Genomic DNA, 17,387 nt, shown 5'->3' on the forward strand with positions numbered 1-17,387 from the left:
ACAAATATCAACCCTCTTTAACAACATACACAGAATGTCTACACAAGTTCGTGGCTTGGGAAATGATCCAATAGTTGTGTATACATTTGTGACCAGCAGCTAAATGTGAAAGTTTTTATTCTGAATCTGTGTTTATGTGCGAATGTAGGAAGAGAATATACCTTAACGTACTTGTGAAACTGATACGATTAAGAGCACAAAACTGGGTAAGCCCTGTCATAATTTTGCAGTTTGGAACTGTTAAGGAAGCCAGAACCCAGCTGCTGGTTATTTATTTTCCCTAAAATTTTCAAACTAACATTTTAAACCAACATTTAAAAAGTGATATGCATTTCTTTTATATTATTGTCATATTTTTCAGAACATAACGGCCCTTTTAGTGGTGACATCAAAGGTGGTGGTTTGGTGTTCCTCCATAGGCTGTGATAAAACAGTTACACTGCAAACAAAATCTACAAAATAGGTTTGTTACAATCTGATCAGAAGATTCTTCTGCATGAATATCAATGGTGATAATCTGAAAAATGTCAAAGTCTGGAAACTTAAGATGTTTGCTGGTCCTATAGTTTCTGGCTTAATACTTAGTGAACAACATAATTTTATTATTTTAACAATTATACATCTGCAACAGCTTGGCTTAAAGTCAGGCCACATACTAAAATTTGGAAGTTTTCTGTCCACTCCAAGTCTTTCTGGAACCAACTGAATAAGAGTTGTCAGCTTAAAAAAATCTCGTATCTAACAGCAGTGCTCCATGTGTGCTCGGGACACCCTAAACTGAGTTCGTGCCAGTGAAAAAAATTCCTGTAAGGCAACTGAGATTTTATGCACCGCCACAGGCCAGACTGGCTCGAGGAGTTTAACACTGTCATCCAGAAGATGCTCACAAAGTCATTGCATGTGGTCTTTCTTTTTCACATACCATTTTTACCAGTTGGGAAAATTCCAAATGAACTGAATCTTAAAAATTCTCAGAATAATGCCTATGGTTTACATCATAGGGCTTGTAAAACTTGTTCAGATATGTGCTGACACAACATGATGGTTCAGAATGTTTTTTCCATTAATAATAACAATTGCCTTAACCCACACCACAAACAGGCAGGGTTTTATCAATTGCCACGGCTAGGACTTCTCAAAGTCATGCCTGCAGCTGAAGTGCATGAACCTCTGGAGGGGAAACTTTCATTTGAAACAAGAGAGTCTTATAAACACTAAAGCATGAGAGCCAATGATACAATAAAATCCTTTAATTTTACAAATGAGGACAAATGATTTATCCCCAAACCCCAAACTTCTGTTAATGGCAGAGCAGGGGCTGGGACTCAGATCCCTAATACTATGTTTGGTGCCCTTTCCCCATAGTTCCCTTTTATAAGATCCCTGGGCCTGAAGCAGAGGTTACCAGTGCCTCTAATTTAAGGCCAGAAACAGGTCCTGGTTCTGCTATGAAGGAAAACTTTTCCTTGCACTCTGGGTGCTTGAACAGGTGTTCCTAACAGTGGCTGGCAAACAAAAAGTCTACAGGGCAAAGCATCAGCTGATCTGGGGCCTAAAAACCTTGACAGTGATCATCCACTGGAAAAGGACACACTTTTTAACGGATAGCCAAAGAAAGATTCCCAGAAGGACACATGGCTGTGCTTTTGTACCCCATGCTCCGAGCCCGCCCTCTTTGTTACCTTTAACTGTAGCCTGAAGAAACAGATAGAGGCGGTAATTAATCATAATGTGTTAACAATCTAAAGATCACAAAAGAAATGCTGAAAACGGCTTTGGGAAAGCATTTTTCGATGTGAGGGTGGTTATTATGATTAATTCTCCTGAAACTTCAGTCAGTAGTAGGTAAAATGTCAGAGATGGTGACAGTCACTTAATTGCTAGTGCGATTCACAATGCCTAAGAATTGACAAGGCGGCTTGTTGCAGCCCATTATCCAAGTGTCAACAATGATTATTGCCAATATAGTTACCCCAATGCCAATTGCAGGACAGCTGTTTTCTCTCAAATGGGTTCCAGAGAGAAGGTTGTATGTAAAAAGCATCTTCTTACTGTGACCCTATGACTCCATTACACCGGCTTTACTTCACCTAATAAAATCAGATGTGAGTTTTGAGAAGAACTGTACAGCACAATGAACAAAATGCATATTTGTGAATCCCCAGGACTCTCTCTCCAGAACATGGGCTTTTTAAGGAGTCAGATGAAATCTTTCAGAAATCGAGTCCAGTTATGTTTTCCTTTACTTCCCTGGATTCCCTGCTGAGTAGCTTGCTTTCTGGCAGCATGCTAAGACTGTCATTTGGTAAAAAGCAGTCTGCTCAGCTATAATTACTAATTTGATGTCACACTGGAATTGCAGCGCAGCTGTGAAAAGATCGACCACCAGGGAGATTCGCATTTCTCTGTCTCATTTGGAGGAGACTAAACTGCTGGAGCCATGAGTGGAAGATGCCCTTCCATTAAAAAGGAAAGAATTAAAGACTAAAACAAGTCATAGCAGCTGTCAGAATTTGACAGCAGCTTTAAAGAAATAAAAGCACTGTTCTGCTCTTTTTAAAAAATTTAAGACATCTGTACATGCATGTTCTGATACTTGTTGCCATGAAAGTGATCCCATTATTGTTGGAATATAACTTCTTTATTTCCTTCAGTCTCATCTTCATTATTATGCTAATGCAAATCACACTAATTACATGCCAAACTGAAGTAGAAGGGATGGGACTTGTCTGCACCTCTATCACTAAATATTTGAAATGACAGTTTTAAAACTTGTCATCAACAAGTTAAAAGTATGGGAAGTTAAAAGTTATAATGACTCAAATGAAAGGAAAACAAGGAATTCAGATTACTTGTTAGAACATGTCAGTGGGGCTCCTCTAGGAAAACTGTTCTCTGCGCCAGGCCAATCGTTTTGCAGAGAATACAGTTACACAGTGAGGGCAACGGACCTAAGATTCCTGAGAACCATTTAGCTTCCATTTATGAAAGGATAACATAGAAAACAAATATTTTAGCCTTCTCCAAATATTTCTAAACAGAGGTATCAGTGATAAATATTTATAGTTGTATGTTTTTTTGGACAAATATATTAACTGATCATGGAGAGAAAACCCGAAAATTGGCATAAAAAGGAAAACGCAAAAATTTTTTTGTAGAACTTAAAAACTCAGCGTTTTTACAAGTTCAGCTCCATTAATACATTTCATTTATTTTTGCGTTACACTTCAGTCAGCGTTACCTCGTTGTGGCCAGATTATACACAAAGTGCCATATCCAAGAGACATCACGAAGCAGGCACACTCTCCTTCCTCAGTTACTGATACTCATTACATTTACATTCCGTATCTTCAAGAGACTATCTCTCATCCTTTCCCAGAGAGCACTTATAACCTAGGACAGGTGGGTGGCCTTTGGGCTCCTCTCCTTCTGGAAGAAGAGCTGCCATGGACTCCAAGCTCAGAAAGTAAAGCACATTAAATTCTTCCTCAGGGCAATTGTGTAGATGATTTTAATGGGCACAGAGTATAAGATATAGTGACATGGGATATAGTTTAAACAATTCCTACATTCCACAAATTAAGGAAATACGAATGGGCGCTTTTGCCAACATAGTATGAAACCAAACAGTTTATTTCACTACTTTTGTATTTTTAAATCAAGACCTAGAATGAAATGCTTGGTATCATATTTGACTTCAAAATAATGTTTTGGTCAGTGGTGAATGATTCCTTTTTCATTTTCACAATTCATGGGAATTATCTTCTGGAGGGTGGGCCCCTTCTAGTATATGTTCCTGCTTGATGAGTATTCTAGGAACTCATCTGTATCAGTGTACCAGCTGGTGTTGTTGTGAGAGGCTGCATTCCACTCCAGCGAATTTTATGGAAGGCTATTTCAGCACATCTGTCCATTTCATGACGGGTGATTTAAGAGTGCACCTGTCTACACCATGCTGAGTATTCAGCAGTTTTTGATACAAAATGAAATGACCCCTGTGCTCCACTCTCTCCATTCACCTGATCTCGCCCCAGGTGACTTTTCCCCTTCCTGGATGAAAAAAAGTCCTCAAAGGGAAACCTCTTCCAACATGGAAGAGGTGAAGCAAAAAAAATGGCTGAAGCACTAAACAGCATCAAAATTAATGAGTTCAAGAACTGCTTTGAACAGTGGAAAAAAAGTCTTGATATGTTTATTGCATCAAACGGAGAGTACTTCGAAGGTGACTGAAGTGTAAACATGTAAGAATACACAATTTTTTATAAATAAACTTTGTTTGGGGGCCCTGCCTCGTATTTTTGATAATAAGTCATTTTAAGAAAGGAGAGAGAGAAAGCTCCCCGACCGTTAGAGCAGCACCTTAGCAGAGCGGTTGGAAAAGGGAGCCCTGGCTCTGCCTCTGGCACTCTGCGCACTGTGGGGCCTTGCACAGGTGACTGAGCCTGGTAAGTAATGTCACTTCTTCAAAGGAAGTACCACTAGCACCTACCTCACCAGGGGGGTTGTGAGGATTACATGACCAAATTCGTGTAACATGTAAATGTGTCTGGCATACAGTATGCGCTCAACAGATGCCAGTTATTATTGCTTACCTTTCTAATTCCCAATACATAGGGATTAACATTAAAAAATAAACCCCAGGTTAAGATAAAAGTTCTCCTCTGCCACTGATTTCATGATGCAGTATGACAACCCAAATTTCCGGTCTCAACTCTGTCACTTGTGAGGGGGAGGACTGTACTCTGATCTCTCAAGGTCCCTCCTGCCTCTGACTTTCCAAGCCCACCTCCAAAGGAGATGATTCGACGAACCGGCACATATTCCAAAGAGGATTAAATGCACTTTGGCATAATCCTTAGAAAAGGGTTTTTGTTAAAGAAACCCTATATTCTCATATCTTTTCACAGAAACCTATACCAAGAAAGGGCTAAACATTTTTGGTGAGGTGAGCAGTGGAACTGTGTAAATGCGATGAGTCTCTGGAAAGCATGGAGTCCCATGGGTTGGGCTGTGGAGGGAAACCTAAGTAATTGAGTGTTCTGTTTCTGATGAAGAATTACATGTACAAGGATGTCACATACTGTGGCTTTCCTTCATACATGCCCTCGCTTTATAACCGAGACTTCAGCAGCAACCACTCCATTAGCTGTAACTGTCTTTCTTGGAATTGGTTATTGTCAAAGGTGATAAAGCCCTTGGCGATGGATCCTGAAGACATCACAATGAACAGAGCAAAAAAGGCTGCTAGCAGGAGCCTGAGGCAAAACCAGAACAACCAGCATGGAATGGTGGGTGTCATCACATCCATGGTTCTCATTCAGGGGCTGGCTTCTTGTTATGATGCTGAGAAGTATGGGTGACTTTTTAAACAGTCCAGCTATTTTTTCCTAGGAGAAACTTCCAATAGCACACAAATTCTGAGTTCCTCAGAGACTAAACTTAAATATCTACTTGAATTCTTTGACACCTGGAAGAAATGTTTAGCCATAGAAACAAGGAAGTCGAAAGTCCACTCTTTCTGCTTCTTTGGCCGCAGCTGGTGACTTCAGGATGATTTACATGGAGGTTGGAGGTGTAAAACTATATTCACTAGTGCACAGTAAATACAAACAGTCAAAGAAGGACCTACCATTTCACTTGCTCTTCTCACTTCTTAACCCACTGCTGTTTGGCTTATGCTCCACCCACCCACTGTCATTGACAAGGATGCCAGAGATTTCCCCATTGCTAAATCTAATGGATAACAAATTACTCAGTCCACATCCTATCCAACCTTGCAGAAGCATCCTACTGGGAGAGTTCTCTTCCTCTGGTTTCTGGGACAATATTAGAGTGCAAATTTCATGTCAATAGGAGTATTAGTCACTGAGTCATTTCTCATATTGTTCATCAAAATGCTTTCTCATAACAGATGCTCAACAAACATTCAGAAAAATGATCTAGATTTCCATTGTTCATCTCCTATATCTTTGGCTGATCTTTTGCAAGACTCTTTTCCTTTACCCATCAACCCTAAATGATGATGTTCTTCTGGGCTGGCTCTAGACATGCTTCTCTTCCTACTCCATACACTAGTTCTGGGTGACCTCATCTACTTCCCTGCTTTTGCCGACCCTTCTTCCCATGAGGTTCCCTAAACCGTTTCTTTCAGCTGAAACTCTCTGCAGCCTCTCATGCCCATTGGACATCTCTGTTCTGATGCTGCACTGACTTCTCAAACTACTTCTTCCACTCTGCTCCTTCTCTCAGAGAGTGAAATCAACACCTATCCAACTGTCCAATCCTGAAATTTGGGAGTCATCCTTAACTTTGCCCTCCCTCTACACATGCTTCCTGACACTGTTCACCTCCCATATTCAATCTCTGGGTTCTTTGGATTCTCCTTCCTAAATTACTCTATAACCTATCATCTTCTACTCTCCCAGGTCAGGTCACCATCTCGTCTGGGTTATTTCAACAGCCTCTCCAACTGGTCCAGCTTACTGGCCTCACCTCACCATCCAGCAAAAGCACGAAGCATGCCCCCTCTGTGCTCATGAACATGCTGCTCGTTCTTGCCTTTTCCCCTGGCTAACTCCTACTTATCCTTCAAGTGTCCACATGTCAACTCTTCCAGGAAGCCTTTCATTGGCCCCACCAAGCTGGAGTCAGGTGCTCTTGACATGTTTCCTATCAGAGTACTATCACATGGCACTGTTATTTCCTATTAATGTTTGTATCTCCTGCTAGATATGTCTATGTGGTTCATTATTTTAGTCCCTGAAGCTAGGACAGTAACCATAAAAACATTCACAAACAATTCTGAATGAATAGGATATTTCCAAATTCAAACCAAAACCGAATGATATCATTCTGAAAGAATTTAATTTCAAAAGCAAAAACAGAAACCTGAGCCCCAGCTTTCAGATGGTTTTGGTTAAAAAAAAAAGGCATTTCCCAAGGTGAAGAAGAGGAATAACTGAGAGTATAGAGGTGCCTTTCACATAAGCAAGGCTGATTTTGTTCAGTTTAGGTTTACATATAGAAAGTACTTCCCAGTTTCTTAATGAAACTGATTTTAGTTGAATCTGTCTATAATCTTACATAATAAACTAAATGTAGTTCAAATATTTCCTACTGTCCAGTTACTCAGGAAAACATAAAAAGACATAGTCTCTCTTCCCTAATTCTTTAAGTAAAAAATACTCTAAATCATATTTTAATATTTTTTACTTGGAAAGGATTTTAAAGCTCATGAAAGCCAACATTTTACAGGTAAGAAAACTGGGGCTCACAGAGGCAAAGAAACTTGCTCAGGTCACACCTGGTTAGTCAGTGGTCAAGTGTAGGGCTAGGACCTTGTTGCTGAGCTGTACTTGCCAGTCTTAATCACTACACAGATGGCTGCATTTTCAAGACCATGCTGTAAAACCATTTCTTCCAACCACATTTAACACTAATAACTACTTCATTATTCAACCAAGAGGTATAGGACAGGTGAGCTGAAGAAAAGTAAAGCAAAGCACTCCAGTTCAATAATGTGCTTTTGTCCAGTGCAAGGAAGAAGACATGGGAACGATCACAGTGGCAGAAGTCAGGAAGAAAGAAAGAAGAGGTACTGTTTGAGCATGCCCGCAGGACCCTGGGGAGTATACCAGGGTACTTACCTTTTCTTTGTCACTAGCTTCTCTGGCCACTGTAGAGCCCTAAAACACAAAGAAACAATAAAAACTTGCACCTGAGAGGCACTGGATTTCATGTTTAAAATATGCAAACGTTCCAGGGCAGAGCACTGCAATAAACGAGCACCAGCTCTGCTTTGGAGCCTCATCCTGAGTGAGCTCTGTCCCCTCTCTGTTCTCTCCTCTCTGCCCAGTGTGCTGCTCCTTCTGCAGATATTCCTGTCCACTCACCTCCTTCCCTACCACGCCATCTGTACTATCCTTTCCCTGGTTCTTGTCCTCTTACTGGAAATCAGAAAATCTGATGCTCACTGGGGCAGTAACTTGCTCAACACTGGATCAAAACCACTCTCTCCTTTTTGCATCAGTTGCCAGAAATGGTTGGTCTTATAATCCTCAAAGCAGAAGCGGGACATCCGCTGTCTGCAGTGACCACTGGGGCATTAGATGCCTCTTGTCCTACATTATTCTTCCAGATGTGGACATGTCCTCACCCTCTGACTGCCTCAATACCATTTTAGAGTTACTGATGAATGAATACATTCTCTTAGTTATTATGAGTAAGACTCCTGTGGATACTTCGCCATCTTCACTTTGGAGATCCCTTCGCACACACATTTACCTACATCTCTTCTGGGCCAGCCTCCAGGATGAGCACAGAACTATTAAGTGGAAGAAAATACAGTTCTCGATCTCAGCAGTTTCCCCTCTACTGCACTGGTTTTCAAAACTATGCCTCAGAGCTCTGGGGTTGACCTCAGATGCCAACAGGGGGCCTTTGGGGCAGAGTTCCAGCTGAGAAATTTTCCTTTGTTTGTGGAAGCTTTTAAAGCAAAAGAAAAGTTGGGAAACAAATGGCCAGTGAATTCCTCCTAACTATGTCAATAAAGGGACTATTTATTTTTGTGCTCACCAGTGACCATCATGGTATTTCACGTAGCAGTGCTCAGTGTTCACCACATAAATGGCTGGAGAAGGATCACAGACCAATTTACTCTCTCCCCACCCCTCCAGCACTGGACACCCCAACTACGACAAGGTCAGGGGAGCCATTCATTCACCTGCCCACCTCTTACACAGACATATATTGCCCTGGAATACTTATATTAGCCAATCATAAACAGAACTTTAAGAAATCAAAACTTTTACTCCATGACTATCTTCCATTTAAGTAAAACATAGGCACTGATCAGGATGCGTGTGAACCCTAATCCACAGAATGAGGAGACACAGATGGAGGAGACACCTGTACTGGGGAAGGGCTCTGAGACCAGGCTGTGGTCTCGGTGTCAATTCTCAACCCCCTGGTGCTCAGCATTCCCAGGCCTGATGGATTTGGGAGCCCCTGCTGCCAGCCCAGTAAAAATGCTTGAGGTTTCCAGGGGATAAGTCAGAGGAGCACAAAGCTTACCCACCAAATAAAGGCAGATAATATAGATCATTCATGAAGCAAAACCTGTCTGTACTGCAGCACACCCCCTCAGCCAGCTGAACCCCACAGCCGTCATTCACAATGGTCTCCCTTCGTGCCTTTAGGCGTTCTTGAATAGGGGCCACATATACCTTCCTTTGCGCACTGATATTCTAAGAAAAAATGTTCCCAAGTGACAAAAAAAATGGGAACATATGTAAAACCTGAACACTGTTTATGCTACTGTTTATGCGATTTGTTCCTTTTTGTATCTTTAACCAAGTTTTTGATCAGTGTGTGTTTTTTTTCCACCTATAATATAATTAGGATTCTCAGTGAAGCTTCATCTCTATGTAAATGCAAATCATTAGCCTGGAAAAAACTCATCCAAGTTTCAATTAATTCAGAATAGAAAACTAAAACAAAAATAGAAAAGTACGGTTATTGTGAGTTAAGGCCAAGAGTTGGAGCCACGAAAGGATGCCAGATGTCCAGGTTCCATCACAACCGAAAGTACTGGCAAAAACAGAATTTATTTATTTTACAAGCTAAGAAGGGAAATGAAATGATAAACTCCAAGGCAAATTAAAAGTATATGCATCTACAAGTATAATTTACATCAAGATATATTTACTAGAGGTCCTCTTTTAGGCATTTCAGGAGGATAAAAAAGTAAATAGGACAAAAAATTTTCCTTTAAGTTACTTACTAGTAGAATGGATGAGGCGACCAATGTTTATCGACCAATTCTATGTGCTGTGTTATGCTGCATATGGCATGTATGTATGGCACTTAGTTCTCACAACAACCCAGCACAGGGAGGTAAAATTATCTCCATTTTACAGGTGAAGCAGCAGGCTTACAAAGGTTCAACAACTCGCACACAGCTGACAAGTGATGAAACCAGCACATGCGGCTTCAGAGGTCACTCTGGCTTCTCACAGGGAAGAGGCAGACCAGTGAAAAGAGTCCAGTAATACTCAAAAGTCTTTGTAAGAGAGATGGTGCCAAAGAGCCCTGTACAGTGGCTAGAATTTCCACCAGGGGCAATCCCAGTGAACAAAACGGTTACGACTTGAAGGCAGGACTGATAGAGGCTGTATCTCAAAAGCCTCTACAGTTAGTTTAAACTCCAGAGTGTAGCAGATAAACCTAGACCATTCTCCTTCCCTTAGGTTGGCATTTCTCAAAGTGTGTGATTCAGCACCCTGGGATCCTAAGACCTTCTCAAGGATCTGCAAAGTCAAATTATCTTTATAATAATACTGAGACATTGCTTGCCTTACTCAGTGTTTTGATATTTGCTTGGATCCTGCAGAAACAATGGTGGGTAAGCCTGATGGCAGTTCAGCACAGACCCAGCAATGGTATGGAACGGTACTAGTGAAGTTTATCATAGTATATCTGCATCTGTGTCTATATCTAAAGACACAAACGTCCTTTAGGAAGCAATAAAACTTCTTTTTATTAAATCTTAATCCTGGAGCACACAGCTTTTTGATATTCTGCATGGGAGGTATGCATAAAGCATTTTTGTTCATTGTAGTTTAAGAACAGTTATATTTGTGATGGTTTGAGTTATGTGCTGAACTAGCAAGTATTCTCAGGAAACAACATTTTTACTTGAAAGAACAATGGACAATCTACATTTATTAATATCTGAGCACTTGTCAGATATTTGCTCAAAGACTGTGCAGGTCACTGTGTGTTGTCACTTCATGGAAAACAATGAACAGGATTTGTTGCCAGTGGTAAAAACTCGAGCTTTTAGGTGAAAATTAGAAATTTAAAAACTTGCATCCACCACCCTGAACCTGACAGCTTCTCAACACTTAAAGACTTTTCTGATGAGACTGGTGGTGGTATTAATAATGACTTCTTGATGTCATATAATGAAATGTGTCAATATTTGGAAGATAACATAACTAAAGTGAACCCATCTATTCTAAACAATCGAAGCATAAGGTATTCATAATGTAAAATGTTTTTAATGAAAAGAGTACAGAAGTTCACTGATGTGATTGCAGATTCCACATAAGCTTTGGGAAATTACCATTTTCCAAATGTCAGATTTTGGAAATCAAAAGACTATCTATAAACTGCTGGCAAAATTACTATAACACACTCCTCCGCTTATTTGTGTAAGGTCTTACTTTCTTCATATATTTCAATCAAATAACATCACAACAGACAACAGAACCAGGTAGGACACTGAAACCATCTCATATTTAATTTAATACGTTAGACATTAAAGAGATTTGCAAAAAGGTAAAACAATGTCACCTGTCTCAATTTTTTGGAAGATAGTCATTTTCATAAAAATATGCTCACATGCAATTGTTTTATTATTTTAAATAAATTAAAGTATTTAAAAAGTTCTCATATTAATTCCTAACATTGCAAATATTGGTAGACATAACCTACATAAGCAAAAGTTTGGAGGGGGGGTCCTCTTTTAAGAGTGTGAAGGAGATTAAGTTAAAAAAATACAAAATCCATTGATGAAGACCAAAGCTCAGCAAATTTTTCCTAAATAGGGTCAAAAGGTAAATGTTTTAGGCTGTGTGGTCCATCAGGGTCTCTGCAATAAGTACTCACCTTTGCCCTTAGAACGCACAAGCAGCCACACCCAACACAGAAACAACGGCATAGTGATACTCCACCAAATCTTTATTCACAAGACTGGCCAAGTTGGATTTGCTGTCAGGCAGGTCATAGTTCCCCAACTCCTCACTTGGACATTCTGCCTCTAAGTCAGTGATCCTAGAAGTCAGATCAATTTACTCCACTCAAAATTTCCAGTGGTGTGCCTCTCACTTAACGTCTTTGAAATAGCTGGTTGTGGGGCCTGTTCCCTCTGCCAGAAATGTTTTCCCTCAGCTCATTCCCTCGTTTCCTTTGGAGCTGCTCCGCGCCAGCTTCTCAGCAAAACCTTACCTGACCCCTTATTTGAAACTGAATCCCTTCCCCATACTTCCCTGCCTTCTTTTTTTCAGTGAGCATGAACACATGATAATATATCTTATTCATGAAAACAATGGGGTAAAAATGCTAAAGAAATGAATAGCCTGTCAACGAGGCGTGAGACAAATTCAAGTGGCTAAATACATGTGGAACTGGTGTTTGCAAAGATTAAGGATGGTAACAAAAATAACTGAAGAAATAATGGCTATTTTTTATTTCCTGTTTTTACTTCTATCTACAGCACTTGTCACTTCCTAATATACTATATGATTTATCTACTACTTTTGCTTTCTGTCTTTACCAATCAGAAAGCCAGCTTGACTGAAGTGTTTCCTTGAGTGAAGGTTTGTTTTGTTTTGTTCATCACACTATTCCTAGTCCCTAAAACAGTGCCTGGTACAGAGCTGGTGTTCAAGAAATACTTGTTGAGTAAACCAGATGTGATCTCTCTAATATGTACAAGTGTCTCTGGAAAACCCACGGAGGACACTGCTGGCTGCCCAGAGGTTTGAGCTCTGAGCACCTCGGAAGCATTTAGCATGATCAATGACAATATTTACAATGTGGATGAGTAGGCTTTGTTCATTAAGAAAAATTAATAAAATCAATCTCACCTTTAAGTCGTATTTCCTATATACAGATAGACGGTGACTGAACACATTTCTTGTAACAATCACATATATTTCAACTCCATCAACATTAAGCCGGTACATGCCCAAAAACTGGGGAAGAAGGGTGATCCCATGACATTCCACTATATACTGCACAAAAGAGAAAGAAAAAAAATCCAATCAAAAGGTGCACTTTCTTTTATTTATTTATTTATTTATCTATCTTTAGAGGGGAAGGGAAGGAGAGAAGGAGAGAAATATCAATGTATAGTTGCCTCTTGTGAGTCCCCTGCTGGGAAACGGCCTGCAACCCAGGCATGTGCCCTGACTGGGAATTGAACTGCGATCGTGTGGTTCGCAGGCCTGTGCTCAATCCACTGAGCTATACCAGCCAGAGCCAAAAGGTGCACTTTCAAATGTAAAATATTACTCTTCTGCCTATAAGTGATTGTACAAAATAACCATGTTCATATTGCTTAATACAGGGTCTATGTTCTCTATGCATATACAGATAAGAAGAATTCAACTTTATGCCCAAAGACGTATTTTTCCTAACATTTCAAACTAATTTGTGGGGTCAAACCTTGGATATAACCGTGATTGGTCCTTTCTGTAATTACTTTAAAGTGAAATTAGCCTCTACCGAGGGCCTCCATCTTCCTTCCCAGAAGCCATGATGATGACTTTATGAGGATGAGACAGAGTCACTTGGCCACTTAGATTAGCTCTTTTAACAGTGCTGAAGTCAAGATTAAAAAGGAAACTGCGGAGAAAGCCCAGTGTTAGAAGCTCCTAGAGCTGGGCTAGTTTTTCTGTTTCTCACCAAGACTACTCTCTGGGGCTATGCTGCCCACAGAACAGCAGCGTGAAGGGTGGGTGCCGCGCCACCATGGAGTGTGTGTTCCTATTCTACACACAGACGGAGCTTCTCTGGCCCCGTGCTGGATTTCATCAAGTCCATTGGACGGGTCTCAGTTTTGACACCATTTCTGATTAGAGTTGCAAAAGCACAACATGAATTTAGAGTCTTTCATGACCACACTCTAAAAGGCCACAAGAGGGAGACACTTCTTGAAAGCCAATATTTTGGAAAATTACGTTTTCTTTCTTTAAAATGAAGGGGAAGGAGGCGAGGATGACTGGGGTAAATGCAGATAACTGTACTTGAACAACAATAAAACAATTTTAAAAAATGAAGGGGAAATAAGATTTCAGAAAAACTCTTCTATGTCCATGACAAGTGTGTGGAATCTCTAGACTAAGAAACAGCATGATTGTTACAATTCCAAAATAGTATAAATTGTATACATTGTGCATATTTATAGAGAGATGCCTGGAAGAATGGTCACCAAATGGTAAAGACGGAATTCGAAGTAAAGATGGAATTTGAAGTAACTTTGCTCATTTTCTTTTTTAAAAAAAAATATTGCTTGAATTTATTTGTTTCCAATGAACATTTTATAAAAATAAGAGTTAGAAAGCCCTTTCAAACTTTTTAGTGGTAAACGCTGTCAATCATCAACTCTTGATAATATTAACCATCTTAAGAGTGTTTTTTTAAAGCCTTAGTTTTCTCATTAAAGAAAAGAGTACAGCATCAGAATGAGTTAGACTTTTGCTACCTAGAGTTTGGCATATTTTAAAGATGTTCCTGCCTTTAAAAATCTTACTAACTACAACTGAGCTGTGGTAATTTAATTTGATATATTTTCTGAATAGAGTTTCACCTCATATTGTTCTTAGTTTGAAGTCAGATCAGTGAAACATTTTCTACTTCTCTCCTTTCAAAAAATTGTAAATTGAGATATCACTTCACACCAGTCAGAATGGCCATCATAAACAAATGAACAAACAACAAGTGCTGAGGAGGTTGTGGAGAAAAGGGAACCCTAGTACATTGTTGGTAAGAGTGCAGACTGGTGCAGCCACTGTAGAAACAGTACGGAATTTCCTCAAAAAACGAAAAAAGGAAATGCCTTTTGACCTGGCAATTCCATTGCTGGGATTATAACCTAAGAATTGTGAAACAATTCAAAAGAACCTATGCACCCCAATGTTCACAGCAGCACAATTTACAATAGCCAAGTGCTGGAAACAGCCTAAGTGCCCCTCAGTAAATGAATGGATCAAAAAACTATGGTACATTTACACAATGGAATTCTATGCAGCACAAAGAAGGAACTCCTACTTATTGTGACAGCATGGATGGAACTGGAGAGCATCATGCTAAGTGAAATAAGCCAGATGGTGGAAGACAAATACCATATGATGTCACTTGTAAGTGGAACCTAATCAATAAAACCAACAAACAAGCAAATATAACCAAAGATAGGGAAATAAAGAACAAACTGACCAGAGGGGTGGGAGTAGGAGATAACGAGGAAAGAAGGGGAAGGGTTGTCAAGAAACTTGTATAAAGGATGGACAAAGGCAATGGGGGTGGGGGGTGGACTGAATGTAGGAGGTGGGGGTGGGTAGGGCAGAGAAGAGTAATGGGGGGAAATGGGGACAATAGTCATTGAACAACAATAGAAAATAATGAAAAAACAGTAAATTAACTCGAGTTTTACTAACACAAAACAGGTGATAAAGAGCTCCTGGTTGAAGAGAAAATATCTCAAATGTGCTTTAAAGAAGTCAAAGGGATTATTGTTCCCTCACCTTTGAAGAAAGTTGGTTGGATAGGCCTTAAAAACATGGAGATTACGAGAGACTACATTTTGCTACATTGTATAACAACTACATTGGAAAGAACATAGGTTTGTGAGCCAGAGATATGTGCACATGTCCTGGTGCCTCCATTTACTAGCTGTGGGATCTTGGGCAACTTACTAAATCACTCATCATTTGAGTTTCATTTTCTAGAAAGTGGGCAGCATAATTTGTACCTGGAGGTTATTGTGAGGATTACAGATAATAGTATGTCAAAACACTTCACACAATGTCTCTTGTACTTTACTATACCCTTCCTCCTACTGCAGATGACAATGATAATAACTATTATTTTCACTCAAAACTCTGATAAAAAACCTTAGTGTTACACATATCTGCTGCTTTATGCTCCAAACCAACTCACAGATATATGCTTGTGTCTACTCTGAGGGAGAACCTGCAGAGGTGTTTTGGGGGCCTCTGAGGGCCCACACCAGATTCAGTTTGGTCACTTAACTCTACTTTGTGCTGTTCTGCTCAGATTATTCTCATCATGACCTACCTTTTCAAAATTCTGCCAGTAGAAGACGTAGCTTTGACCAAAATCTGAGAGTGACAAGGAACAGAGTGGATACTAACTGTTATTCATGTTGATGAGTATGTTAATGAAACCCCTGAATGCTATACAGAAAATCACGGCAAGCTTTTTGGAGGGGGGACATACATACAGATTACATTCTACAGCTCCTCTACCTTTAAGATTAAATAAATTATTACGTATAATTTGGATCAGCAAATTTCTATGTGTACTCATTCTCAAAGGTATGGCTCTCTTATGAGACTCTTCAATGACCACTTTGAAACAAATAGATTTAATAAACTTAAAACTCCTGAATATATAAATATGTATAAGACCACAAGCCATACTCAAGCCTATCACATTAGATTCCGGTAGTGGCAAGCTGCAGTTGGTGCCAAAGGTTGAGAAAGCATTTACAGGTCAAAACTTTGCAGAAGAAAACTCTACCCAGTAATTGAATTTCTGCCTGGGGGCACTGGGAAGAGAATGCACTGTTTCTTTTAGTGAGGAACTTTCACTGGTACTATGAACATCATGGTTGGGGGACCACTGCACCGTATGTCCCTGCATGTGGTTGTCAACACATAGAGGCCTGAATGTTAACTCTCCCAGGTTTGCACCAGCTGACCCAGAAAATGCTGTGTACAAAGTCTAACCCTATTGGGCACATCTACAAGAATTCCTACACACACAAGCTGCTAAAGGTAATGCCACAACCAAGGAGACTGGAAATTCATGGCCACAGTGTTGGCTGGGCACTCAGCACAACTGAGCCACATCTTGCTGGGAGGAGCCTTCATGGTCCAGCTCCACATTCACTAGCTGTGTGAAGTTAGGTGAATGCGTCAACCTCTTTATGTCTCCATATTTGAAGAAGATGGGGTAATAATAGTACTTGGTGCCTAGGGTTTTTGTAAAGAATGTGAAGAGCAAGGAAAGACTGTGAAGACTCAGGGACTGCCAATGACTCAAGCAGAAGCAACTGAAACCAAGACCCACGGCCAGTGGTGCAAAAGGAGGAAAGCCATGGGCAAGGGAGGAAGACTTCTAAGAGCACCTGGTATCTTCCTAAAATGCTCTCTGAGAAAGGTTTTCTATTTTAAATATATAATATAAGCTCCCGATTTCAAGGACTCTCACAAAACAAAGGCTTTTCAAAAATAAATAATGTTGTTTGGCGTGTATTTGTTTATAAAAAGAGATGATCTTTTTGTAAGTATTTTTAAAAAGTAAAAAGTTATATTTCTAACCCCTGTTCAAGAACTTAAACATCATTAACAAATTAACTAAATAACTTGTAAATAAATGCTTCCAAAATAATAAGAAAAGGGGTGTTGGGGACACTATCATATCACACCTTTTTAAAATAATCAGTTATTTGGCATGAGCATCTTTTTTTGTTTTGAATAGTTACACACATCCTCAGCATCTACTAATTTCTTTTTAACATTCTTGATTTGATCACAAGACAGCCTAAGGAAGCTGTGCTTCCTCTCTTCTACATGCTT

The 17,387-nt window shown here is 39.9% G+C and overlaps 1 protein-coding gene across 3 annotated transcripts in view; it reads right to left on the bottom strand.

Moving 5' to 3' along the window:
* PIP4K2A (phosphatidylinositol-5-phosphate 4-kinase type 2 alpha) overlaps positions 1-17,387 on the bottom strand; it is a 160,234-nt gene that overhangs the window by 21,045 nt on the left and 121,802 nt on the right. For 2 of the 3 annotated variants that reach the window (XM_037058113.1, XM_037058115.1), the window contains 2 exons: positions 12,651-12,797; positions 7,647-7,685 (listed from right to left, as the gene is read on the bottom strand). In XM_037058113.1, coding sequence (XP_036914008.1) covers positions 7,647-7,685; positions 12,651-12,797 — 186 coding nt within the window. The remainder of the gene's footprint in view (positions 1-7,646; positions 7,686-12,650; positions 12,798-17,387) is intronic. The other variant, XM_037058114.1, reaches the window with a different exon arrangement.

Source organism: Sturnira hondurensis, unplaced genomic scaffold, assembly GCF_014824575.4.
Source record: "Sturnira hondurensis isolate 20B ecotype Veracruz unplaced genomic scaffold, ASM1482457v3 Scaffold0009906, whole genome shotgun sequence".
NCBI classification, from domain to species: Eukaryota; Metazoa; Chordata; class Mammalia; order Chiroptera; family Phyllostomidae; genus Sturnira; species Sturnira hondurensis.